Raw genomic sequence first — 27,087 nt, 5'->3', positions numbered from 1 at the left:
GGGATGTGACAGGACATTGGTTGGGCAAACACATCACTTCCCTTTGGAGAAATGTCTTTTGAATCTCTCCCATTAGTGGCCTGGTTCTGAACAGCCTCCCTGAGCCTCAGTTTCCCCTTCTGTAGGTGGGGTTTTTTAGGAGAACTAAACTGAACTCTGCCTCGCTGTGCGTGCCTGCCCTCCCCTTCCTCTTGTTTCCAAGGAGAGCTCGTGCATTGCTTTCTGCTCTGCGGCTGTTGAGCTGAGCCCAATTCAATAAGCATTTATTAAAAAACGCACAATGTGTAAGATGCTGCCCTTAATGATGTGGGAATACGAAGATGAATCAGGCTCTGTCCCCACTCCAAGGAGCTCACGTGCTAATGGGGATGATGAGGCACATGTCCAAAGTGTATGGCAGGATGTGACATAGGCCATAAAGGAAGTAATCATGATGAAGGCTACTGTATGCAGGGCCCCCAGTGCGAGGCACTTTACAGTATATTTTAATCCTCCCAACAACCCATAAGGTGGATACATAACACCCACTTTACAGGTAAAGAAACTGAGGCTTAAAGGAACGGTCAGTTACCTACATGCAAGAGCAAGGTTTTGGGTTTTTTGGTTTTTTGTTTTGTTTTGTTTTGCCACGGGATCCCGGAAGAGGACGACATTCACACCACTAGGAGGCTCTGTGGGGAGAGGTGTGAACACCATGCTTTGAAGGATGTGTAGAAGTTCACTGAGTAAAGATAGAGAAAAAGATCTCCCAGCTAGAGGGATCAGATACACAAAGGCCTGGAGGAGGGAAATCCCAACGTCGTGAGGGACCTGGAAATGGTTTGATTTAGCTGGAAATGCAGGTTGATGGTGGGACGTAATGGGAACTAGATCCTGGTTGGAGGCTTTGGATGCCAGACTAAGGGGTTTAGATTTTATGTCTTAAGCCATGACAATTCTTGAGCAGGGGGTGGCATATCTTTGAAAAAGATTAAAGTGGTCATGGATTGGGGGGGCGGGACAGGGAGCCCACTAAGCAGGGAGGTGACGACAACAAATAGGCCATTCGAGATGGTGAGGCAAATGGGTGGGGGAAGGATAGGAAAGAGGGAGAACTGGGAAGCGTGCTGTTGCCACGTGAAGCTTCTTTGGGCATCGATCCCTTACGTGCACCTGCTTATTGACTGAGCCATTCGGCGTTTGAGGAGGGACAGGAGCAGGTGGGTCTCCCGGGGCCCTGCAGCTCCATGTGCAGCAACCCTCAAGATAAGGTCCATGGAGCATGACCGGCTGAGTGGAGGACGGGGTGAAGCAGCAAGTGATGGGTCTTGGGCTGGCTCACAGCTAGCCACCTGCCACATTTCCCAGATGGGAATGGGAGAAATGGCCCAAAGGCCTGAGTGCTTCTGACGCCAGCCTTCCCGCTGAAGCATGACACCTTGCCTGCCTCCTGCTGTCCAGCTTACAGCTAGCTCAAGGCTCACAGCCTCTGTGTGTCGAGCTGAGCACAAGCCCTCCTGGGCCGAAGCCAGTTCCTAGAAGCAAAGTCTGGATGCAGAAAGAGTGCTGGGCTGGGATCCTGCCATTTGCTGACTGCGTGACGTTGGGCACATCCCTTAGCCCTAGCCCAGATTTCACATCCTCTGATTGGGGGACTAAACATAATCAAGTAATGCAAGTACCACACTCTCCACCTCCTCCTCCACCTACCCCATATTCTCTGGTTGATGTCCCTAGGGAACCTCGAGACCACACAGGGACAAAGCAGAGCAAGCCACTTTCTATAATCAAAGTCTAAGGTGATTTTGGCACTCTGTGGACCTAGCCTATCATACCCATTTTATAGGTGACACAACCAAGGCCCAGAGGAAAGCACAAGCTGAATTTCCTTAGCTAAGTGCCCTTGAGCCAGTAAGCAACCTGCACAACTGTACAGGTCAGCCCTTTGTGACCCCATCTAGTCCTTGAAGATTGACTAGTTATGGAAACATGACTGGCCCAGGGCCAAATATTTGAGGGGTTACAGAGGCAGGTCTTGAACGCCAGTCTCTCACCCATTGGAGCTGGACCCTCAGCTTGGTGCCCCTCAGACTCCCACCACTCACCATGAGGTGGGAGAATAGGTCTGGTAGTGGAGGGAAGATTGGCAGACATCCTCCAGGTTCAGGGTTCTGCAAGTGATGGACAGTTCTCTGGATAATACAAAATATGGTTTGATAGACAGTATGTGTCCCTTCACCCTATCACACAGTGAGAACATTCTCTTTTCAGCCTCCTGAAAGCATGAAGGAAGAAGTCTCTGATGGGTGCTAATAAATAGGTCTTTGACACCTCTCCAAACTTTGCCAATCTCTCATCTTTCACTGAAGGCACTTCACAAGCCCTGGCATGTGAGTTTCCAACTAGAATTTAATAACCTTGGTTTGTTTTCACTGTGTTTATTTTTACTCTTACCTTCTATTTATGGCAAGTGATACTGGCTTCCCATTTAAGGCAGTGATATAACGATCCTCTAAAAAAACTGTGTTGGGGGGAGAGTGGGTCTTGGATTTAAGAAAATACTAAGTAATAAGTGATGTCTAGATATGGCATAATAGGAACGACTGATGTCTGCCCTAGGTCAAGGCAGGGAGAATGGAGTTGAATGCCCAAGGCGCCCGGCTCATCCCCAGCAAGGCTCTCTCAACAGTGCTCTCCGAGACCTGCGCGCACAGACCTCCACTCGGTGACTCCGCGGCCCCTCCGGGCGGCACGTGCGGGGTTCACGCGCCATCCCGCAGTGTCCCGCGGGCCCGAGATCTCGGGGCGGGCAGGCCGGACACCGGCAGGGCACCTGGGCATTTCCGCGATGGGCGAGGACGCAGGAGTCCTGGCGCGCGGGCTGGGGGGACCGCGGGCGACTGGCTGCGGGACCCTCAGGGGTCACCTGCGGCCGGCGCGGTGTGCGTGCGAATGCGCGTGCAGACGTCAGCCCCCGAGGCTGGTGCCACCTTCCGGTCACGGTGCGCACCCCCAGCCGCCCCAGCAGCAGCCCCGACCCCACGCGCCCCGGCACGCGGAGCGCCAGACTGCGGCGCCCCGGCGGCCGCGGGCTGGGCGGGCGGGGCGGGCGGGACGGGGCGGGGCCGGGCCGCGGGACCCGCCGCCCATTGGCCGATCGCAGTGCTAGGGGCGGGGCGCCGGGCAAGGCGGGCGAGCGCGCTCCGACAGGCCGAGGCGGGCGCAGGGCGGCGGGACCCGCTGCTCGCGGGCCGGGGAGGGGGCGGCCGGGCGCTGCGCGACGGGTCCGCGGAGGGACGCTCGCAGGCGCGGCGGAGAGCGCCCAGGCCAGCTGGGCTTCTGCCGCTGGGCTCGCCACCGGGAGCCCCGGCTGCGACCGCTTTCGGGAGGGACAATTGACCTCGCCCTGCGGGAGAGAGGGGCGTTCGCCTCCAGGAGAGGGAGGGAGGGAGGAGCTTGGGCTCGCAGAAAGTTCGCCTCCTCCGAGGGCCAGAGGAGGTGAAGTGGGAGGAGGAGCGTGTTTAAGGCTAACTCGGAGCTACGTGCGAAACCTTGGGGCGGCGTTCAAGGCCCCCTCCCACACGCGCGCGGAGCTGAGCGCCCTGCTCCTCCTCCAGCTGCTGGCGTCGCCTCGCAGGGAGAAAGGAGCCGTCCCTCCGGCGCTGGGAGAGCTGCAGAGCTGCAGGCAGAGGAGGAGGCCGCGGCGAGCGGGGCAGCACCCCCACCCCGAGCGACCCCCCCCCTCCCCCCCGAGAGGGCGGAGAAGGTGGCATAGGCGGCCAGCACAGGTTCGCCCACTCCGGACGCGCACACACGCACGCACCCACAGGCAGCTCAAAGGACCCTCTTAAAGCCCCGGACTCGCCCCTACCGCCCTCCCCCAGCCCCGGAGACCTAGGCGGGGACCCCGGGATCGGACGTCCCCGCGCCTCCGGGCACCTGGCTCAGCAGGAGTCCCCCGGGTCGGGGCAGGGCAGGGCCGGCGGCGAGCCCGAGCCCGCCCGGTGCCCAGGCCCCTCTGAGCCCTTGGAACCCACCAATGGGGCACCGGCTCCCCATGTCCCCTCGCCCGGCCGCGCCCAGCCCGGCGCCCGGAGCCGCGCAGAGGAGGAGCCCGGCGCAGTGACCCCGGAGCCGCTGCAGACTCTGGAAGCCTCGGCGGCGGCAGCGGCGGCGGCCGGAGAGGCCAGCAGTTCCCCGCACCTCCAGGCGCTTCCAGGCAGCCCTCCAAGCTGTGCCAGAGCCCCAGCCCGCCATTCTCAGGTAGGAGAGAGACACCCCAACAGAACTGGGGAGCTGGCGGAAGTGGGGGAAGCCAGATAGAAAGGTTTGAGGCTTGTGGGAGGAAGGCTAGAGGAAGCTTTGCATGACCAGGGAAAGTTAAGCTCATTGAGCATCTACTATGTGCGGGGATCATAGGCAGCTTTACATATCTAAAGAAAATGATCCTAGTTGAGCACCTACTATGTGTGTCAGGCTGAGTGCTAGGCCCTTCACCTATCCCAGGTGGAAAAGATGTTCTGAGCTTCTATGTGCTAGATGTGTTGCTAGGAGCTTTCCATTTCAGGGACCTAGAGCAATAGCCATTTAAATATGAGGACACGGGATCAGGGAGGAGGGAAGATTAAGGAGCACCTTCCTGTCCAGTGTTCACTGAGCTTTTTTTGGCGGGGGGGTTGGTGCAGGGAGTGAGTTTCCTGGGTGATTCTTTGCCCCGGAAATGTTTCCTGTGTTCAGCTGGCCCGGAGGGCCTCCAGGTACCCCTGAGGAGCTCTCTCTGACCTCTCCTCCCTTTGCCCCCTGCCCTGGTAGGATGACAGAGGATGTTCAGAATTCGCGGCAGGTAGGAGGCCAGGCTGGGATGGGGCAGCCAGCTCAGGAGCCCATGATTCAGGCTTACCCTGGTGTCCTAGTGACAAGATGGGCCCCCCCCAAGACCTCTGCCTGCACTCCAGTCCTACCCCACCTGGCTGTTCCAGGCAACCCCTTGAATGCCAAGAGGGGGTGCCTCAAAGGAACCCGCTTGCTGCGTGTCAAGAGCTGTATTAGCCTCTTGACTTCTCGCTGAACAATCCAGGCCACCCTACGGGGCTGCTTCTTACAACAGCCATTTGATAGATGACCAGCCCCACCAGGCCAAACCGTTTGCCCCAGTGTGCTGAGCTGGCGAGAGGCAGGGCTGGTGTGCTGGAAGCCGGTGGCTGCCTGCTTTCTACCATCCCGAGCTGCCAAGGGTGGTGAGGCTGACTTTGCAAAGCCCCCAGGACACCCCTCGGGGTAGGGATGGAAGCCAGTGAAGAAGGTGTATGTCCAGAGAACTGGCATGTGTGCTAATGGAGGGGGCTTGAGGTGTGTGGGAGGGAGTTGGGCGGGGGGGAACTGGTGCAGTGCACCCAGCTCTGGGGACTCACAGGGAGAAGGCCATGTCCACACTCTTGTCCTGATGTTCTTGTCCCTCTGACTCCCTCCATCTTCCAGGCAGGCCCTGGGCGAGGGGCTTGAGGGCGAAGAAAGGGGTGAACCTACAGGTGCATTTGCTGGGAGCCGGCTGGGCAGGGTTGGGGGTGAGTCCTGGGCAGGGTGCCTGCCCCCAGCCGCAGGGAGAGAGAGGGAACGAGAACCTAATAGGCCTCAGGGGTCATCCCTCTGCCTGACGCCAGCTGAGGCTTCCCTGAGTCAGGCACTGTTTTGAAAAAGACTGGTCTTGGCCCGGGGGTGGGTTTTTGTGGAGGTAAGAGCCCAGGCTTTCGAGCCCAGCCGCCTAATTCTCATCCTGGCCTGGCCGGTGATCTGCGTGAGCTGGGGCAAGTGACTCAGCCACACCGGTCCCCAGTGTTCCCGTCAGTCCGGCGGATTGATGGTGGGCTGCTCTTCATGGGACTGTCGGGAGGTCGCGGGCACAAGGTATGCGAAGCACCCGGTGTGACGGAAGCCCGTCTGGCTTCGACTACTCTTCCCCCAGGACGGCCCCGCTCCATCTCTGCTCTGGGACTTTCTGCCTCCCTGGCGGCCCTGGGAATGGCCCTGGGGTGGGGTCAGCTGAGAGTCACAGAACTCACCTTCGGGTTCTCGTGCTGTGAGGGGTCCCCATTAACCACCTTCTGAGCCTCCAGGGTTGGGCTCTACGTTCTCGAAGGGCCCCTGGCCCCCTGCTGGCCCTCTGCTCCTCGCTGTGTGAGGTCGGCCCGGCTGAGGATGGAGAGTGGAGAGCCAGCAGCAGAGGAGAGAAGCCATGCCCACAGCGGCCCCCTGTGCCGCCTCTGGGGGAGGAGAGGGAAGGGAGATATGGGGACAGGAGGTGGGGCTCACGGAAGCGCTGTCAGCTGGCGTCCAGGTGTCTGGGTGCCACACACAGCCCCACGTGGCTAGGGCCACGTGAAGACTCACAGTCTTCTGTCAGAGAAGAAAGCCACTTACCCGCCCCCGCCCCCCGGCCTCTTTCTGAGGCCCCGTCTCCTCTCTGACTCTCAGCCTCTCCTCTCCGACTTGCTCAGGCCCCTTCAGCCACTGATCCTAGCACATCTGTACCAGGAACTCCGGGCTAGAAGCTGGGCAGGCGGTGATGGGGACTAGCATTGTCCCTGGGGGCTGCTGGCCTCCTTCCCTCTCTGTCTAGACAGAGGTGATCACAGCAGAATCCAGCTCCCTGCAGAGGGACCAGGGAGGGGGCTGTCGTGGTGTGGCGCCTCTTTCCCTCCCGTCTCTGCTGAAGGCCCAGGCTGGCTTGCCGAGAAGACTTCAGCCCCCTCTCCCCACTGCGCACCCACAGGTGTGTCCGGGGCACAGAGACCCTCAGCACAGCACCTGGGCCAGCCAGGCAGGGCAGGAGAGGAGGGGCAAGGCCTCAGAAGGAAGCTGCAGGTGAGCTCCAAAGGCAGACCCTTTTGCTTCATTCATTCCTGGATCATTTATTGAGCACTTGCTGTGTACATGGTGCTGAAATCCTGTGGGATAAATTGAGAGATGGCCGCAGGCATGAACTAGAGGGGGATGTGGTGGTCTTCGTCACGGAGTCACTGTCCTGGTTCCCTTATTAACTACATGGGCCAGTCAAGGAAGATAATATCTTCCTTGGAGGGAGGTGGTGAGGAGGCTCCGTTGCGTGGGGCAGACGGCCTGGGGTCAGATCTCTCCTTTGCTGGTTACTGGCTGTGTGACCATGAGCAGTTACTAAACTTCTCTGGGCCTCAGGATCCTCTCCTGTAACCTGGGGGAACACCACCGTCCTTCTGGGGTTGCTGAGGAGTGGAGCAAATGAGTACACGTTAATCAGAGCACTTAGAACACTCTGGCATACGTTGACTGCAAGGTCAACGTCAGCTCCCGTTTTTGTTCTGTACTTAGCACGGTGCTCGGCACACGGCGGGGGCTTGGCTAATGGTGATTGTCAGGGCTCCGGGCTTAGGGTCAGCAGTGTGCAGAGCGGGCTTATTGTGTGCATCTCTTTGCAATTCACTCATCGAGATCCTCTTGGTAGCTGGGAATTGGCCGTGGTGGGAATGTGTGTGCCACGGAGGTTGATAAATGCTACCAACAAAAGCGTCTTAAAAAGGTATTTTTTGAGAGCTGGTTTACTGCACAGTGGCTCTCGGCTGGGCGGGGCGAGCAGAGGCAGATGCCTGAATGCCCCGAACAGGACGTATGCCAGGAGACTCACACACAGGTCTCTCCACCTCCAGTCTCTTAGTATAAGGGCAGAGAACAATGTGATGTTGGAGAGAGCCTTGGAGTAAGTGGATGAGGCATTCCAGGCTCCTGAGCTGGAGCAGCCAGGGGTGTGGACCAATGGGAGCTGGTCTGTACGGCTCCCAGTGCACATTGAAAAGAGGTGCCTTCTCTGGGCAGATGAACTCCACAAAGACAGCCCTAACTTTCCCACCCAGCTGGGTGCCTTGTGCAGTGCCCAGCCTGCACAACCGTGTGTGGCCACAGGCTGAGGGCAGAGGGGACCGATATTCCAGTGGGCCTGTATCCATTTCTGGTTCCTTTTCTCTAGAGAGGGGAGGGATTCCTGCTGGGGTGGGCTGGGGAGCCAGAGAAGCCTTCAGAGAGGAGGTGGTATTTGAGGCAGGCCCTGAAACATAAAGAGAAGAGGGTGTTCTGGCAGAGGGACTAGCACGAGCTAAGAAGTGGAGGCAGATCTCAACAGAGCTCCAACAGAGAGATGGGCTCAGGGATTCTAAGTGGATTCTGGTGGGTGCTGACAGAGGGAAGGAGGGTGGCGGGGCTGTGACTGGCCTTTGGGGTGGGGCTGTTGGAGCCCTGGGGGGTTATTTATCTCCATTTGGGCTTTGGAGCTGGGACCCATTTCGGTCTCTTCCACAAGGCTGAGAAGCCCCCATAGCAAGTTCTGGGTATACCCCAGGACCATAAACACTTGGAGCTCTGAGGGACTCGAGTTGTTCCTGGGTTATTTCTCTGACCCACATCCCCTAGGCCAGGTCTCTGGATCTCCGAAGTGAGCAAATTCCCAGGGCCTGGTGCTTAAATCGCTGGGCCCTGGCTGGGGAGGATGTGGTCTGGACGTGGCCTTTTCCCTGTTGCTGGGAAGGCCTGAAACGGCCTTAGGCCCGGGCCTAAGAAACGCTTTCTAGCGCCTTCCCCAAGTCATGCCCTGGACTCACAGCTCCTGGGAGGCCAGAGTGGGACAGGACCGAGGGGCCAGGGAGAGATCAGGTTCTAGCAAGAGTTAACGTTTTATGACCTCAGCATGTGCAACAGTCCTGGGAGTAGAGTCCCTTTTATAGACGAGAGAAGTGACTCTCAGGTCAAAGGGGCCTCTGCAAAGCTACCTGCTTGCCCGAGAGCAATAGGGAGCCGGGGTAAAGCAAAAATTCTGGCCCCAGCAGTCCTGGGCCCGGATAAACAAGGGGTGGACAGACACAAGGGTGATGAGCGCCTGTGGGGTGGGTGGATGCGGAGGAAGGAGGCCGGGGAGGGCATGAATGACGGAGCCGGCAGGGCTGCAAGGCCCCCTAGAGACACCCCAGTCTAACGTCCCCATCTTACAGACAGAAAACGGACACCTAGACCGGAGCCACGCAGAGGAGGCCAAGGCTGCCAGCAAGAGGCTGCAGGGCCGGGTGCAGGGCCTCCTGACATCGGCTCCCCGCTCCATGCCGCCGGCCCGAGCCATGATGAAGACCTTGTCCAGCGGGAACTGCACGCTCAGCGTGCCCGCCAAGAACTCGTACCGCATGGTGGTGCTGGGCGCCTCACGGGTGGGCAAGAGCTCTATTGTCTCCCGCTTCCTCAACGGCCGCTTCGAGGACCAGTACACGCCCACCATCGAGGACTTCCACCGAAAGGTCTACAACATCCGAGGCGACATGTACCAGCTGGACATCCTGGACACGTCCGGCAACCACCCCTTCCCTGCCATGCGCAGACTCTCCATCCTCACAGGTGGGTCCCCGGGGTGGGCATGTCCACTCACAACAAGCCTCCCGGGTGGGGTGTGCCTGGAGGGGCAGAGAGGGCGGCTGCTTGCCTGAGCGGATGATCGAGCTGGGGCCCAAATTCCACTCTGGCTGGCTGTGGATCGAGTCCTGCAGGGCTGCCTTCCAGAAGAGCGGGAGCTGTCGCGGGTGGTTATGGGGGGCGGGGGGTGGGTAGTCCTCTCTGGGAACTCTCCTGCGGGAGGTAGCCCAGCAGAGCTCCGGGGCCCAGGGTCAGTCTGCTGGCCTCAGATCTCTTGACACCCCAGGCCTTTGCTGTCTCAGTAAGGGCGGGCAGGACCCGGGCAGCGGTCAGTCAAAGGGTAGGCAGGAGCCCTGCCCAGGCCGGGAGCTCAGTAGTAATCAGAGGAACAGTGGTGGCAATAGCTAATGCTGCTTATCAAGCTGTGTGCCTGGGCCCGTTCTTAGAGCTTGGCATGGATTTATTTCATCCTCACAATTAATCTAGGAGATGGGTCTTTGCTTCCACTTTACAAGTGGGGAAACGGAGGCCCAGAGAGGTTAAGTTAGTCCAGGTGGTAACACAGGTGGTCCCTGGCCGTCTGGCTCTTATTCTCTACCACTAAACTGTCCCGTAGTCTCTTGGCCATGCTGGGAATGGTGGGGAGGGAAGGGAGATTGTCAGGGATTAAGGGGGCACATGGAGATGCAGGACTGGGCATTACTCAGGCAGTTTTGCGTGGCGGCTATAGGACGGCGGGCCAGAGACCGGGCCACCTGGGGCAGCGGCTTCCTGGTTTTTACCTCTGGGCAAGTGACTTTATCTGTCTGGGGCATGGCTTTCTCTGTGTGAGAGCACCCCAAAGGTCACTGTGAGAAGTAAATGAGTTAATACGGCAGAAGTGCTTGGTGAACAGAGAGTAAGTGCTCAGTAAACACTGGTCTTAAATTCACTCAGCATTTATAGAGTGCCTGCTCGGGGCTAGGCAGAGTGCTTTCCTAAGCCATGTTTCTCCCACTGCTGGGCAGTGATGAAGGGAAGGAATGAGCAAGTGCCCCTCTATCCATCACTAAAATAAGCCCCCAAATGGAGATGTTCTTGCACCAAGAAACCCACGCCATGCGCACTCCTGCCCCTGTACCCTGGCCGAGCCCCCTCCTTGAGCACCCTGGGCAGATGGCTTCTTCCTGCAGGCTGTCCTTGCTGACCGTCTGACCCACATCACACTTGGACCCCCTACCCCATATCTTGGAGAGGCCGTGTGTGGATAGAAGGAGCCCTGGGTTGACCTGGAGCCACTTGGTGGCTCCGATATGTGACCAGAGGTCTGAGTCTCAGTCTCCCCAGCCGTACAATGGACATCGGCTTGGTTCCCCCGCCGTGTGGCTGTGGGGAAACTTCCAGCCACCTGGTGGGGGTGCAGGGATGTCCGCTCTCCTTGGCTTGGGGAGCAGACTGGGTGCCCACCAATATAATTAAGGCTAACATCAGAGGGAGGGAGAGAGATGTGGAGGAGGACCATGTGCATATTTCCAAAATTCATTTTTTAATTACATCAGTGATATGCAAACACACCCTCCTGTAAACACAGAGAAGCCTAAAGAAGCCCCTTTGACCTGTGTCCCCAATGCCAGGCTCTTGTCCCCTCCCCGGATGTGACCGCCCCATCAGTCTGGTGGGACACTTCTAGACCCCCCACGAACACACTGACCTTTATATTTGTATCATCTTCGTAACAGGGAGGGCTTTTGCCCGTCTCTTTTCAACGTGCACTTACGATTCGGAGCACATCTGTCTGCTGCTTGCTTTTTTCACTCACCAGCCCGTGCCTCATTTTCCGACCTGGTGCTGGTGCGCAGGAAGTTCTGAAAGCCATTAATTCTGCCGCCAGCTCTCTTTCCAGCTGCCAGCCACACGCTGTCTCTGAAGCTTGGCATCGCGGTCTTGCATTTGAATATGTCAAGGCCGCCGAGTCCTCAGGGGCCCAGGCTTAGCCTAATGGGACGGGGTTGGCAGCCCAGGCAGACACGGTTGCCAGGCTGGGGCCACCTGGCAAGTGCCTCTCTCAGCAGCCCCCACCCCCATTGTTCCCATCCCACCCTGCCCATTCACCCAATTTTATGGACACCCACTGTGTGCTGGGTGCTGGGGGACAAGGTCGTGGGTGATACCGTCTCCCTCTGTCCCGGAGTGCATGGTGAAGGGTATACCATTGGCTGGAGCGTGGTTCTGAATGTGGCATGGGCCTCTGAGCCTCAGTTTCCTTGTCTGGGAAACAGGGATTTTTGACATCTCCCCACCGGTTCTTTCAAACTGAAGCCAAAGTTTGAGCGTGAGCCATAATCCCAGTAGTAACATCCAGAGATTGGGATGTAGGCACTGCCTGGTCTCTCTCTCCTTGCCCCCCCCAGCCCCCCGCCACCCCTGCATGGCCCATTTCAGACCCAAAGACTCATCTTGAGTAATGCAGTGAGTTGAAGCAGGGACCGCATGGGTCTTGGAGGCTAGCACTCACTTATTCATCCATGGTTTATTCAAGAAGCAGAGAGCACCTGCGTGTGCCAGGCAGTGGCTAGGTAAGGACAGCAGCAGGTCCACGTCTCGGCCTAGCTATGTCCACACTGTGTGATTTTGGGCAGGTTGCTCGCCCTTTCTGAGCCTCTGTTTGCTCACCTATACCAGGAAGGTACTGAAATCCCCACCGCAGAGGTTTTGGGAGGAGTCGGGGAGGAAAGTGCGCATGAAGCACGTGACCCACACTGGCTCTCGCAGGGGCTTGTTCCCCTTGTCATCTCGATACCTAAGACCTCTGAGCCTGGGCCACTCTCCGTTCATTACCTGGTGAAACCCTCACAAGAAGGTGTATTTCATCCATGTGGGACAGATGGAGAAAATTAAGGTTTAGAGAGGCTGCCTGGCCTTCCCCAGGCTGCGGGGCCAGTAAGTGGCAGGGGCCAGATGTGAACCGAGGCCTGCCAGGTGCCAGCACTCTGAGCTCCTGCGATGTGTCGGGCATGATTCCAGGCCCGGGGGATGTGCTCTGAACAAGTCGGGCAAGACCCCTGCTGCCACGAAAATTGTATTTATTATTATTATTCTAACACAGTCTGCACAAATTCACAAGCAACTCGCTCTATCTCCAGCTCTGCAGGGAAGTGTCGGGGGGATGAACTGTGTCTGAGCCAGGCTGAGCCACATGTTCACTGTGTGACTGTGAACAAGGGCTTTGAGCCTCTGGACCTCAGCCTCCTGCTCTGGAAAATGGGGAGAACAGCCACTCCCCCTAAGGCCGGGAGGGTTGAGTCAGTGACCGGGAGGGGTGGCCTCACCACCTGGGTCCCTCTCCCCGCAGGTGATGTTTTCATCCTGGTGTTCAGCCTGGATAACCGTGAGTCCTTCGACGAAGTCAAGCGCCTCCAGAAGCAGATCCTGGAGGTCAAGTCCTGCCTGAAGAACAAGACCAAGGAGGCGGCGGAGCTGCCCATGGTCATCTGCGGCAACAAGAACGACCATGGCGAGCTCTGCCGTCAGGTGCCCACCACTGAGGCCGAGCTGCTGGTGTCCGGGGACGAGAACTGCGCCTACTTCGAGGTGTCGGCTAAGAAGAACACCAACGTGGATGAGATGTTCTACGTGCTCTTCAGCATGGCCAAGCTGCCCCACGAGATGAGCCCCGCCCTGCACCGCAAGATCTCCGTGCAGTACGGGGACGCCTTCCACCCCAGGCCCTTCTGCATGCGCCGCGTCAAGGACATGGACGCCTATGGCATGGTCTCACCCTTTGCCCGCCGCCCCAGCGTCAACAGTGACCTCAAGTACATCAAGGCCAAGGTCCTTCGGGAGGGCCAGGCCCGCGAGCGGGACAAATGCACCATCCAGTGAGCGGGAGGGACGCTGGGCTGGGGCTAAGGCAGTGCCTTACGGGAGGTGGCCCCAGGTGCCCGCTGCCCGTATGTCCCCCCCCCCCCCCCCCCCCCCCCCCCCCGCCCCTTAACGAGACCCCGACAGCAGCCGTGTTCAAAGGCCTCTGGCGCCAGACTGGGCGACCCCAGCCTCCGACCTCTGTATGTTCTCCTTGCCTTCTCACCACTTCCCTCTGATTCTGCTTTTCTGAGGTCCCCCTGTGCTTTCAGCTCCTCCGTGCGGGGCCAGAAACAAGGTTGGGAGACCTCGGGACTTGTTCGGCACCCAAGTCAGAGCCGCCCTATCCTTGGGGTTGATGCCGGAGGGGCCAGACTCCCTGCCTTGACGGAACTTCCTGGAATAGTCGCGGGGTGATAACGAGCCCCGGAGCCAAATGGGAGAGGACGCTCGCCCTCCAGTCTCGGCTCAGCCGTTTCCGCGCCCCCCCACCCCTGGGGTGACCCCCAGGAGTCCCCACCCGTGAGCCAGGGCCGCCAACCCTGTGTTGGAAGAGGGGCGTGGCCACGTCCCCAGACCCCGCCCATCCCGGACAGCCGGCCTCCACCGTCTCCCGCAGATTCCTCCCCTGTCTGCTGGCTGTGCTTTGCTGTCCTCCCGTGGTGCATTGTGCGTAGCTGCCGGAACGTAAATCCTTGTACTGAAAAGCTACCCCCGCCTCGTTGGCCGGCCCCCCCCCCCCCCCCCCCCCCCCGCTCCCCGGCCAGGTTAGACCCGCTGCCTCTGCTGGGGACACCTCTTTCCCCGATCCCGATCCCGGACAAGGTTTCTGGGGCCTGCCTCCGGCTAGACACTGCCCTCCGTCGTGAGCTTCACAGTTTACACTTGCACTGGGGAGGTGGGGGGGCAGGCTGGGGCTGCTTCTCCTCCTGCCCCCCCACCCCCCGTTTCACAGAGGAGGCGGCTGAGACTCAGGGGGGAGGTGGCACGTTCCAGCCCATCCCCACCCCACCAGGTTCAGGGCAAGGCTCTGCCTAGAACCACGCCGTCTTCTACTGTGCTCGCTCCTCAAGCATTTATTGAGCACCTACTGGGTGCTGGGTCCACTGTGTGCTAGGAAACAAAGAGGGTGAGCAGTGCACTTTATGCCCCCAAGGCCAGGCCCTTCCCCAGCCTCGGCCTGTTTCCCTCACCCGCATGGCCTGTGCCCGCCCCTGCCACCCCACTGCTCTGTGCCCTGTGCGCTGTTTGGGGGGGGTGCAGGAGCAGCTGGGAACCCCCGCCGAGCCCAGAGAGGTAGGTGGGAAGGCTCCTCGTGGGTCCCTAGCTTGTGCCTAGCGCTGGGCTTCTGCGTCCCAGGTGTGGCGGGATTTGAGCCTGCAGACCAAAGGTCTTGTCATCAGCTCTTAACAAGTACATTTTGTATCTTAATCTCCTTTAAAATATTGAGACTTAGGGCTACAAGGAACCTTAGTGATCATCTAGTGAATCTTTCTGAGGCCCAGAGAGGGTGAGTGACTCCTGCTCACTCCAGCCCACACAGCAAATCTGTGAGTGGCAGAAGCGGGGCTAAGTCTGGGTATTCGGCACTCCCACCCCCTCTCTTGATGCTTCTTCAGCCCCGGGGCGGGGAGAGGGGAAGCCTTCAGAAACCGGAGGTGTCTTTTCCCTGACCCTCTCTCTAGATCGGTCTTCGAGGGCTCCTATAAATTCTGTGTACGTCATGCCCAGATACGTCCGTGTACACACATGTGAACACAAAGCTAAATACTTGCCCTAGCTCCAGCTCTGCATACTCCATACCTCTACCCTGGCGCCCCGCTTCTGTGCCCTCACCCGGCCCCAGCCTGCACCCTCTAAGCAGACTGGGTACCCTGGCCAGGACAGGTGTGTGGTCTGGTCCCACCCGTGATGCCCCCGCTACCCGGGATCTCTGTGTGCGCTACCAATTAAAGTGGGTTTGTTTCTAAGCTGTGTCCTTGACCATGTGAATTTTCTGTATTTCTAAGAGGGTTTGCTTCTTCCTCCAACCAAAGCTGGCCTTGGCCTCCCTAGCTTGCGCCTGCCTGGTGGCAGCACTGAGTCAGTCTTCAAGTTTAAATAGGTGGGGGAGGGGGCACCCCAAAATAGGAGGTTGTGCCCCTCTCTTGGCCCTTGCCCTTCTGGGCCTTCTGGGAGGTGTGTGCTGAGTTGTCAGTGTCCCTCTGGAGGGGTAGCGAGGTCAGACAAAAGAGACTCCCCCCCACCCCATGGATCATCAGCCCTTAGGGGCCACCATATGTCTGAATTCTGTGAGGCTCCTGTAGACCATTGATTTTGCCCCAGGGAACGTTTGACATCATCTGGAAACATTTTTGAATCACCAAGCCTTGGGTGGGGAGTACTGCTAGTGTCTAGTGGATAGAGTACCCTCGTGCTCAGGTCATCTCCCACAATAGAGAGTTATCTGGCCCCAAATGTCAGTAGTGGGCAGTCTCAGTTGGACGGTTGGTCCTCAAGGTTGGGACAGAGCCCAGGTCTCTATGGTTGATTTGATGTACAACTTTCTGGACAGTATTCAATAAACACTGGGCGAGCAGAGCGAGCCTTCATGGGAAATGAAGCGGGATGGGGGTGGAGGCAGAGGGACAGGGTCTTGAGCCTGTGCCACCCCGAACCTGCCCCCACGGCGGAGGCAAGAGGAGGAGACCAGCCTTGCACCTGCTGCGTGCTTTACACGTTGTGTCTCGAGCCCGGGCCCCCTCTTCAGCTCCATGAGAAACCTGTTCCTCATGTTCACCCTGCTGTCCCCCCACCTTGTCCAAGATGGCACAAAGCTGGTGCCGTGGCAGAGGGAGGATTCGAAACCAGAGCCCATCTTAGCTTCATGTGGGTGAGGAAAGGATTTTGCATCAATGGTCTGTGTTTTTGATCAATCAACAACTGTCACCGAGCGTGTAGGTGATGGGGCTCCCAATTCAGAGGGCGAGATCTCTGTCCAGACATTCACAAGGTGAGGTGAGCCTGGCCAGGGTGGAAGCAAGACCAGGTGGGCCTGGGGTATGAGGGGAGCAGGAGGAGAGCTCCCCGCTCTGCCCACCTGGGAGCCTAGCTCCCCTCCCATCCTTTGGCCACACTGGGCAGAGAGGGCAAGTATGGGAGGTAAATCACGTTGACGCTTTCCCAGTCCTGGTCTTTGTATGCATGAGACATGGAGGCCAACACCGCCCCCGGTATCACGGGCCAGCTCGGTGCTCTAAGAGGGGCTAGCGGGACGCAGCTGGGCTCCTAGGGCAAGCCTTCCCCTGTGCGTCAAGCCCCGGGCCACCTCTGCCACTCCCCTGCTCCGCTGGGGACTATGAATAAGTCATGTCCTTTCCCAGACACTTCAGCTTCTTTATCTCTACAGGGGAGGTGGAGACAGGGCAGTTGGACCAGACAACATACGAATAGCCCCTTGCAACCCTCTGTTCTCTGCAAGGAGGAATTACTATTCCCATTACATAATCCACAACATTCCGCTCGTTGCTAAACAGAACATGCTTGCTCCAGCCCGGCCCCGGCCCCGGCTCCCTGCATCCCCTAGGCTCACCCTGGGACGGGGTTACTGAGCGCGAGGCTGGCTGCAGCAGAGGACATTTGCCCCACAGATCTCTGCTTAGCCCTGGGACGGAGGGTAGAATAGGATAGTAGGACAATTCCCCCACAGTGAAACCATTCAGAGACAAGCGCAAGACAGCCGGCTTAGTTCCCGATCCTAGGACGGGAACGCTGGGAATCCGATTTCAGAGAATTCTGTGCTGCGAACTCCAAGTACTTATTCCGTTCCGCCTCCCTGAACCTGTCACTTACTCAAAAGAAAAACTTCAGTCTGGCTCACGGCTTGCTGGGGCTGACGGGAGGCCAGCTGGGGCTCAGCAGCAAAGGCTGCTGGGAACGGGGCTAGGGAGGGAGCGTGGCCTTTGTTGAAGACCTACTGTGCACTGAACACCGTGCTGGGCCTTCACCTGCAACCTCTTGTTGGATCCTCATGGCAAAGCTGTGTGGAAGGATTATGACTCCCTTTTTACTTTACATACCAGGGGATCGAGGCCCAGAGAGGTGAAGCCACTCGTCTGAGGTTGCACAGCTCTAAGTGGCAGAGCTGAGCTAGAATCCACGTCTGATCGCAAAGCATGTTTTCTCCCCAGAGTTTTCATAACTGAGTTGGCTGAGGGGCTGCTCTCTGGAGGGAGAGACTGGGAGGCTGAGGTGCGACATCTGAATGTAGTTCAGCAACCTTGAGCAGATGTCATTCATAGGGAGTGAGATGCTCTACAGCTCGTTGCAAAAGGTCCAGCCACTGCAACAGAGGAACTGTTTCATGGGAAAGTCTGAGATGAGTGCGCTAGGCCAGGGGGTGGCTCTGCTCCACGGGTCATTTGGGCATCCAGGTTTCAGGCCACCCCATCTCTAGGACCATGTCACCATCTGCAAGGTCAAAGCCATAGTCACCACATGAACCACATTCAAGTTCAGCCAGCGGAGTAGGGGAAGAGACTGCAGAGGATGCTGCTCTCAGGCCCTCCCACTCACTTCCACTGGCCATGCACACCTGTGGGAAGGGCTGGGAAACGCAGTTCCTTGCCAGGTGACCCCACGCCCAGTGGTGCCTCCACCTGGAGAAATGGGAGAGGCCATCTGGCTGGCCAGCTAATGGTCCACCCTGCACCCTCACTCATCGGGTCCAGAACTCTGGCCACCATGTGCAACCAGACTTCACTCAGAAAGCACCTGGACCTCCCGCTGCTTCCTTAAAGTGGATGTGGGCTTTATTTTCCCCTGTCCCTTGATAAAAACTTGGACTGTCCCATGGTTTTTCTCATCGACACCAAAGGCTCTTCAGGTGGCAGATGCAGCCTCAATTAAAAATCCTTGGCCCATGTGATGATGGACAGTTCAGTCTTCGGGCAAAGGAAAGACCTTCCCTCCTCCCCCCAGCTGTGGTCTGCTCACACAAAAAGGCAGAAACTGAGGAAAAGAACGACGGGCAGCTTGTCCTTTCCTCGCTCTCTGGCTTCCCTTTTAGCTAACTCTAGTTTCGCTCTCCTCCGCCCTTGGTCCTTGGGAGGTGGGTCTGGTGGGGGTGGGGGGAGGAGGTCAGAGGAGCAGGGAAGTTCTTTCTTGCCCGGTACTATGGCGTCACGGTAAGACAATGTCGCGCTGGGAGCATGGGAGATGTTTAACAATGACATTAGAATCGCAGGTATAATTTCATTGATTTTCCCGTCCCCATCGCACCATCCCTGGCCGTGGCTCACCTGCGGGCATCTTGATGTAGTTCTGGGCATCTTTATGTGGGTTGCTTGCTAGGTCCTTTCGCAGCCTCTAGGAATGTTCTAACACCTGTCGGTTTCCCGTGCTGAGGCCTCTTGCCCATCCACAGTGTTCTCTTGGACGGGGCTCAGGCCTTCCCTTGCCAGCTTTCTCTCATGGTTTGCCCACATCTGGTCTGTATGAAACTCACATCCTTGGCCCTAATCAACTTTAAGAGTATAAACTGATCTGAGTTCAGTAAGGGTCTCTGGTCTCTAACTCAGACGATCTAACACTCATTAGATTTACCAGGCAGAGAGAGGACAAACAGTGGTCCACAGAGCCCTCAGCTACGAGGACATGCACCAGGCACTCTAGGCTTAAACTGAGGGGCAGACACTCCCACAGCATGCCATGGCTTTCCCAAAAAAATCCTCTCACGACTGACTCTTTTATATCTTTGACATAGGTGAGAAGTATGAGAGTCAAGTAGCTGGTTTTTGGCCAGACATGTTGAAACTTTTGCCTTTGGTTTGGCACCTGGTTTTGGAATCTGAGATCAGTCTCCTTAGGGTCTCTGCAGAAATGAAGGGGAGAGGGTCAGGACCATCTGCCGGGTGGAGGGTGCTGGAGAATGGAGCCAGGGAGGGACTCCAGCCTCATCTAGGAGAAGGAACATGGCACAGGGCTGGGCTGGGCTTCAGTATGGATCCTGTCCTTACTGGAAATGTGGATATTTTGTTCATTGTGAATGTCTCAGTCCATTTAGGCTGCTATAACAAAAATACCATAAATTGAGTATTAACAATACTCATACTACTAAATAAACTCATACTACTCACACTCATACTAGTAGATAAACTGACTTATAAATGACAGAAATTTATTTCTCACAGTTCTGGAGGCCGGGAAGCCCAAGATCAAGGCGCTGGCAGCTTCCGGATCTGGTGAAGCCTGCTTCCTTGCTCATGGATGGCAGTCTTCTCACATGGTGGAAGGCATAAGGAAGCTCTGTGGGGTCTTTTTTATAAGGGCATTAATCCCATGTAGGCTTTACCCCCATGACCTCATCACCTCCCAAAGGCCCCCCCCAAATACCATACCACTGGGAATTAGGCTTCAACATATGAATTCTGGGGGACACAAGCATTTCATCTATAGCAGCAGATTTTTCACATTACTTTTTATTTTTAAAATTTTGCATGAAAATATTACTTGGCTTGATTCCTGAGTTTTTTGACAGCTGTCTAAATTTTGCCCCAGAGGCAGTTGCCACATGCACCTCACTCTGGCCCTGGCCCTGGCTCTGGACTCCAGGTTGGGTTCCAGTCTGTTCTATCCATTCGTTTGGGGACACCCCCCAACCCTGGGCTGAGGAACCTGTAGCCACCCAGGGAATGCACTTCTCAGGACAGACCATCGGATCACAGAAGGGGGGGGTGGGAGCATGAAATGCCTTCTGAGCCTCAGCCTCGGACTGACACACTGTCACATCTGCCATATTTCACTGGTCAAAGCAAGTCCCATGACCAGTCCCCAGTCCACGGGGTGGGGAAACGCACTCTGTCCGCTCTAGGGGAGTCATGTGGCAAAGGGCTCGCACGTATGGTATGAAGGATGGTGAACGTGGCTTAATCTATCACACCTAGCTTCTCTGTGACTTGATTTCCTCTTTTGTAAGAGAGGTAATCACAGGCACCTGGGTGGCTCAGTTGGTTAAGTGTCTGCCTTTGGCTTGGGTCATGATCCCAGGGTTCTGGGATCGAGCCCCACATCGGGCTCCCTGCTCAGTGGGGAGTCTGCTTCTCCTTCTTCCACTTCCCCTGCTTGTGCTCTCTCTCTCTCTCTCTCTCTGTCAAATAAATAAATAAATAAAATTTAAAAAAAAAGAGAGAGGTCATCACACCACCATCTCACTGGGTCATCATAAGTTAACGAGTTAATACTTGTGGAACTTTAGAAGGCTGCCTGGCGTCTGATTAGTGCCAGCCACGATGACTTCTGTGCTAGGAGGCTCTGTGGCAAGCCCCCCTGGGCGGGCACGTGCCCCTGCCCTGCATCGGCAGCTCAGGCCATGTGCCTCCAGGGAGCCAGCTGTGGACACATTGCTTCTCTACCTCTTGCTTCTTCCTCCCTGAACCTCAGTGTGGACCACGGAGACAAGGCATACATGAAAGCACTTGACAGTTTGTAACATGGGGTGCAAACATCCACCCGTGTTCACTGTAGGATTTTAAGACATGGTTCCCAAATTCCACGACGTACCCCCCTGTGAAAGGTGGGGTCTATGTCCCCTCCCCTTGACCTGGACAGATTTCTGACTACTTCGATCAACAGAGTGTGCTGAGGGGGATGCTATGTGATTTCTAAGGCCAGCTCAGGAAAGCCCAAGTGCCCTGCCTGGTTTTCTTAGAATGCTGTCTTGTTTTCAGGATCCAGCCGCTGTGCTGTGAGAAGCCCCATCCACGATCCACGTGGGGAGGCTGTCAGTGGGAGGTGCTCCTGGCGCCATCCTAGCTGAGCCCAGCCTGGAAGCCAGACATGTGTGTGCAGGAGACTCCAGGTGGCTCCAGCCCCAGCCATTCAAATCTTCTGAACATGATGGAACAGAGATAAGCCATTCCCACTGTGCTCTGTCCAAACTCCTGATCACAGGATCTGAGAGCAGAATAAAGCAGTTGCTGTTTTATGCCGCTGACTTTGGAGTGGTTGGTTAGACAGGAACACAAATTTAAGACTTTTACTAAACCCTCTTTACTGTCCGGGTCTCAGGGAACAGACAGGAATCAAATGCAGCCCCTGCTCCACAAAGAACAAACAGCCAATAAAAAACAATTGCAATGTAGTTTGTCACATGCCATGATAGGGCTGTGAGAGCTCAGAGGAGGGGCCGCTAATCCAGCCGGGGTGAGGATCTGCACTGACCTCTCTGGGGGAGATGATGCTGGAGTTGAATCTAACAAATTAAAAGCTAGCCAGGAGAATGAGGGAGTAGGTTTTTAAACAGAGTGTACAAGGGACTAGAGCTCAATGTAGGTGGAGAATGGAGGGCAAAAGCCTACTAAATACCCAGCTGCCACAGGGCCTACCCCACTGGCTCACTTGGCCACTCCATTCACAAATATCACGTCCTCAAAGAAGCTTCTCCTGACCTCTCTACTTAAGATTCCCCTGGTCCATCCTTCTCCACCCTCTTCCCTGCTTTACCTTTGCAGGTAAACTTATCATCACTTGACTGTATAATGTGTGGCTTCTGGTCTCTTCCCCTGGGATGTGAACTGCACGGGACTAAGGCACATGTCCCACAGTGCGTCGTACCCGGCGCACAGTAGGTCTTCAACGAATACATCAGGAGCAGGTAGATGAGTGTCCAGAGTCCCTCTGGACATGATCAGCTAGCCCTTTTGGAAGCCCACTCTGGCTGCAGGGGCGGGCTAGGGGGCAAGAAAGGAGGCACGGGAAGCAGGTAAGAGGCGGCAGCAGTTGTCCAGGTGGGACCTGACGGCATGGAAGAGCCTCTTTGGGGACGTGTTGTGGGATGGTGGGGGGAGGGCAGATTTGAGGGGGCAGAGCTGGGATCCACCAGCTGTGGGGTGTTGCATTGGGTGGAGAGTTGGCATTGGTGTTCGGGCAGCTCGGTGGCTGGTGGTGCCAGTCACCAAAATGGGGGCTCCAGGCGAAAGGGTGTAGGTTGGCAGGCCATGTGTGTGTGGGGGGGAGCGGGAGGGGAAGACGAACTGAATTTGAGGGTGTGGAGTCCGTGGCGGCCGCCACAGACCTTCAAGTGCAATTGCCCAGCAGAGCCTGGAGGTAAGGGTCTGAGGCCTGGGGGAGAGGCCGGCCTCCGTAGATCTGAGCTCCTGTCACCGTAGGCAGAGTGTGGACGGCACACACCAAGCAGGAAGAAGAGAACATGGAGGAGCACGGTGGTTTAGGAGAGGACAGAGAGCCAAAGAGAGGAGAGGGGGGCGGAAAACCAGAGCGCGGGGCCGTGGAAGCCGAGGGGAACAGGAAGGTTTGAGAAGGCACAGATGGGCCCAAATGCCAAAAGCTGCCAAGAAAGGGGCCGAAGAGTGTCGATGGGACAGTGGAGGAAGCCGGCCTGAGGGGCAGAGCGCAGTGAGGAAGAGCGTGGTGCGCGCACAGCAAGGGCGCCTTTTCCTCCTTCTTTCTAAACGATCGTGGCTGTGAAGGAGAAGGGATGCAGGGTACAAAAACGAGGGCGCTGGGTGCCTAGGGACACCGCTGGTAGTGTCCTCATCATGTTCCAGGATGGAGAGGCTTGCGCTTGCCCAGACGCTGTTGAGAAAGATCCAGAAGGGAAGGAGAGCAAGAAGGCCTGGGGTCCGGGGCCCAGGCAAGGCTCCAAGGACAGCCAAGGAGGGAGGGCACGGAGGGAGCAGAGCCCAGCTGGGCTAAACTGGGCCTCGAGGAAGCCTGCCTTCTGGGGCAACTGAAGTCCTGGTGTGCTGCCCGCTCCCCAGAGACCCATCTCAGCTCTCCAGTGTTTTCGCAAGAAATTAAACCCCGAGCAGAAAAGCCTGCTCCATTTTCATCCAAAATGAGAGAGAGCAGCGGGGCTGGCTGCCGTCCAGGGGGTGGGGAGTGGAGTCCCCAGAGGCAACGGAAAGGAAGAAGCCTGTGTGACATTTATTTTTTATTTTTTTTTAAAGATTTTATTTATTTATTTGAGGTGGGGGGAGGAGCAGAGGGAGAGGGAGAAGCAGACTCCCTGCTGAGAGGGGAGCCTGATACAGGGCTCCATCCCAGGACCCTCGGATCATGACCTGAGCCGAAAGCAGATGCCCAACCGACCGAGCCACCCAGGCACCGACCCCCCGCCGCCATGTGACATTTAATGTCCACCCCACAAACCCAAGCTCTCTCTGTGCCCCGACCCGTGCTGGGACTGGGGAGGGACAGACAAGGTCCTCAGGGGATCTTGGGGGTGTGGTGGGGACAATTACCGCGATCGAGGGAACTAATCGCTGGCACGGGTGGGACAGGTTCCTCAGAGGAGGTAACAATTTTAGCAGCCTCTGAAGGATTTGTAGAATTTTACCAGGAAGAACTTCCTGGAGGTGGGAAATCATATTATTCTACTTAATATAGTTGTACTTAATATAAAAGTTCTCAGCTTAGCGTCTGCCATATTGTCAGCTCTCAATATAGATGAGCCATTAAAATATTAAAACTAATAATTTCCATGCATTTATAAGTTTGGTGCCACCCAAGCCCTCGCTGGGCTTTTGACGCGTGCAAGAAATAAGACAAGAGATCTTTAGGAATTGCACCCCGGGCAGTAGTCTCCAGCACAGAGCATCCCTCTAAGAAGGAGCAGAGCTGAAATGTGACGCTGCTGTCTCAGAGGGTCAGTGACTCGTCGTCAAAACTAAAGCCAGTTTTGCACACGCCCCTCGGCAGCCTTGCCCGAGGCGTCCTCCGTGTGGAGCCCGGGGGAAGTCACTTTCCCTGGTGTTCGCGGACAGCAGCGAACGGTGGGCTCGTTTGGAGCCCCGGATCGAAGTGGGGGCCAAATCCGACTCTCCACTCTTTAATCCACTCCCTGCTTCCCCTCTTCAGACTAAAAGCCAGATAGAATGTTTCAGATGTTCTTCATCTCTCTTTTCATGATTAGCTCTGGCAACTGGCATTCTCTGGGGGCCATTTTCCTGAAAGAAATAGTGTTTCTCACTGGGTGACCAGCGAGGCTCATTTACTAGCTAAGTTCCATGCTGACATTTTTGACTCATCAAAAATATCAACGATGATAAGCCACAGGCCTTTGGGTTCCTTGAACTGAGCCCACACTGCATGCTAACCCCTTGGATGTCAAGGCTTTGGGGGGGCTTTCTAATCCCCCTCCCTCCAACTGAGCACAGCCTTTAAGTCATCTAATGTTCCATAAGGCCTGACGCACACATGCACACACGTGTAGGCGTGTGCACGCACACACACACAAGCACACACATGCACAGATAATGCACGCACAGGCATATGCATTTGCTCGTGGACGTATGAGCACACACATGCACGTAGGCACATTAGCAAGCCGCATGTAGCACACGCACGCACACGTAGGTTCACAAGCATGCTTGCACACACAGATGCTTGTACGCACACATGAGCACACATTCATCCATGTGGCTCACAAGCATGTACACATCTACCGCCACACATGCACACACACACACAACCCCATACATGCACAGGAACACACATGCATGTGGCGGTCATCACACACACACACAGGCATACAAATGCTTGCACGCACATGCATGCACAGTGTGCATGCACGGGAACACCCTCCACACATACACACACGCACACACAATATGCCTGCATGCAAGGCACACCCTTCGCACACTCGTGCACATGCACGCATACAGCACACACACGGACAGGCATTCTTGCACACAACGCACACAGGCACGCAGGCACAGGCTGGCACAATACGCTGCTTAGAACAAGTGAGGAGGAGGAAGAGGAGGAAGGTAGACACATCATTCTTTTTCCTCTAGTTGAAATGACTTCTCTTGGCACCAACTTTTGTTTTGATGTCTTTTGTTATCTTATTAGATCACAAAGACTTGGGACTGGAACCAAACCCCGGGGTTTTACAGATGGGTGATTTGATTTCTAGCAAAGAACCTGCTGGAACAAAATGACATATAGAAGAAAGAACCTGGAGGCCTCTCGGAGCATCTGCAGCACCCCCGCCACCCCCCCACCGCCAAACTCTCCGCAAGGAGGGGACCCAGCGGAGGGAGATCCGCTGGACTGGAAGCCTTGCTCTTGCTTCAAGCCACTCTGTCACTCTAGCTGTGCACCCCTAGCCAGTCCACTCCCTGTCTCTTGTCCTTCCAGCTTTGACATTGGACGTCTCGGTTCCCCTTATCTAGCAGATGGAGAAATTGTGGAACTTTCCTAGGTCACCTAACCAGAACTCAAGTGCCGGAGCTTCCGTCCCAGGGCCCATGACTACAGGGCTTCCCAAATTTGAACATGCATATGAATCGCCTGGGGATCTTGTTAAAATGCAGATCTGAGTCAGTAGGTCTGGAATGGCCCTGAGATTTCTTTCTAAAAAGCTCCCAGGTGACTACACCTTCACTACAAAGGACTAATGCTCTTCCACGGTTTTTTTTAAAAGGTAGGCTGAGGCTGAGATTTGGCTCCCCCAAACTGCCCCCCAAGTTCCTGGCTGGGGTAGGGATGATGGCATCTTCTCTCAGAGCTCCCTCCCTTCCTCCCTGGCTCTGGGTGCCACACCCCCGCCGGTGTCACCTACCTCCCTTTTCCGAGCCAGCTCCTCACCCCACCCCCACCTTTGGGGCCCTGAGGTGCACTGAGCCGGCCTTGGGGCTCCTTTCTACTGGGAGGCCTGGGGCATGTCCCTTTGCCTCTTGGAGCCTCAGTTTCCCATTCTGTAGGAAGAGGGGGCTGGGCTTGCTCTCAGCCCTGGCTGCACTTTACCAAGTAGCCCGGCGCAGGTGCCACACTCGAAGATTTCTGTTAACAGGACCGGGGTGAGGCTGAGACGTGGGTGATTTAAAACAACTGCCCAGATGCTTCTAACGGACGCCAGGGCTGAGGAGCACAGATCTGGTGCTCATCAAGGGCAAGCGGTGTTGACTGTTAGCGTGTGGTGCGGGGCTGGGCCTGCCCACTGGCCTCACGCTGTCAGATGCTGGGCTCAGGGACAGATCAGGGAAGCTTCGGAAGGATTTGGGCCCAGCTATTAGACAAGGTCACACTCCCCCCCCGCCCCCCATGGGAAAGAACTCTTGAAATCATGCTCAGGATAATGACCCCGGCTTCAAGTTGAACTTTCTTTTCTTCTGACTGGCACATGATGCCTGTTTTAATTAAAGACTCAACCCCACACGTCAATCACCTGCAGACCTCCCCCACCAACGCACCTTCCCACGGGAGGGCTGGAAACAGCGTCTCTGTGCGCATGGCAGGGAGGAGGACCGGTCCCAGGCTGCTGCACGCCGTGAGTTAACCTGACATCCTGGCCAAACGGGGGGCTCAATTAGCCAGAGCCCCCTCGGCCGCCTCACAGCCGAGCCTCAACGGAGTCATAGACAGGTTTCCTTGAAGCCAGCCGGTGCTGTGGCTGTAGAGTCCTGTGGTTTCCATAGCGACTTGTCTCTTCCTAAGGCTGACAATGGGTTCTATCACCAGGGGGACATTTCCAGTTTTGGAGAATCCCGGCCTGGCCCAGAATGGGTCAGCTGCGCCTGTCTAATCTCAGCTCCGTGATGCCTGCTGGTGGCTCAGGGCACATCCGTTTGGCTGGAGACTGAGACATCACAGGGGTAGGCAGCCCCACCCACATCAGCCCCACCCAGAGGATGGGAAGTCAGTGGGTACCTCTCAACACTTACTAGCCAGGATAGGGGGATGGCCCAGCACTGGACGCTAGAGCCAGACTACCCAGGGTTCCAGTCCTGCTTCTGCCACCTAGTGGCTGGGAAACTGCGCAAGTTACTTTGTAGCTCCAGCCTCAGTGTTCCCAACTGTGAAATGGACCATCCTGTTCATCGGACTCTTCTGAGGACTATACGA

At 56.6% G+C, this 27,087-nt stretch overlaps 1 protein-coding gene across 3 annotated transcripts; it reads left to right on the top strand.

The window, feature by feature from the left end:
• The first annotated feature begins 3,217 nt into the window (after positions 1-3,217).
• RASD2 (RASD family member 2) lies at positions 3,218-15,203 on the top strand. 3 transcript variants are annotated; one of them, XM_027591771.2, is made up of 3 exons: positions 3,218-4,242; positions 8,991-9,384; positions 12,731-15,203. In XM_027591771.2, the coding sequence occupies exons 2-3, from the start codon at positions 9,096-9,098 to the stop codon at positions 13,258-13,260; spliced, it is 819 nt and encodes a 272-aa protein (XP_027447572.1). In that variant the 5' UTR covers positions 3,218-4,242; positions 8,991-9,095; the 3' UTR covers positions 13,261-15,203. The 3 variants fall into 3 exon arrangements, with proteins under 3 accessions (XP_027447572.1, XP_027447573.1, XP_027447574.1); XM_027591772.2 differs by lacking the exon at positions 3,218-4,242 and adding an exon at positions 6,798-6,840; XM_027591773.2 differs by lacking the exon at positions 3,218-4,242 and adding an exon at positions 8,134-8,172.
• Positions 15,204-27,087: the final 11,884 nt, after the last annotated feature.

This window comes from Zalophus californianus, chromosome 9 (assembly GCF_009762305.2).
Source record: "Zalophus californianus isolate mZalCal1 chromosome 9, mZalCal1.pri.v2, whole genome shotgun sequence".
NCBI lineage: Eukaryota > Metazoa > Chordata > Mammalia > Carnivora > Otariidae > Zalophus > Zalophus californianus.
This window is presented reverse-complemented; position numbering and strand designations above follow the sequence as displayed.

Coding starts and splice junctions, on each gene's coding strand:
- RASD2 (XM_027591771.2), top strand. CDS start 9,096: ATGCCGCCGGCCCGAGCCATGATGAAGACCTTGTCCAGCGGGAACTGC. Junction 9,385..12,730: donor CAGACTCTCCATCCTCACAG/GTGGGTCCCCGG, acceptor CTCTCCCCGCAG/GTGATGTTTTCATCCTGGTG.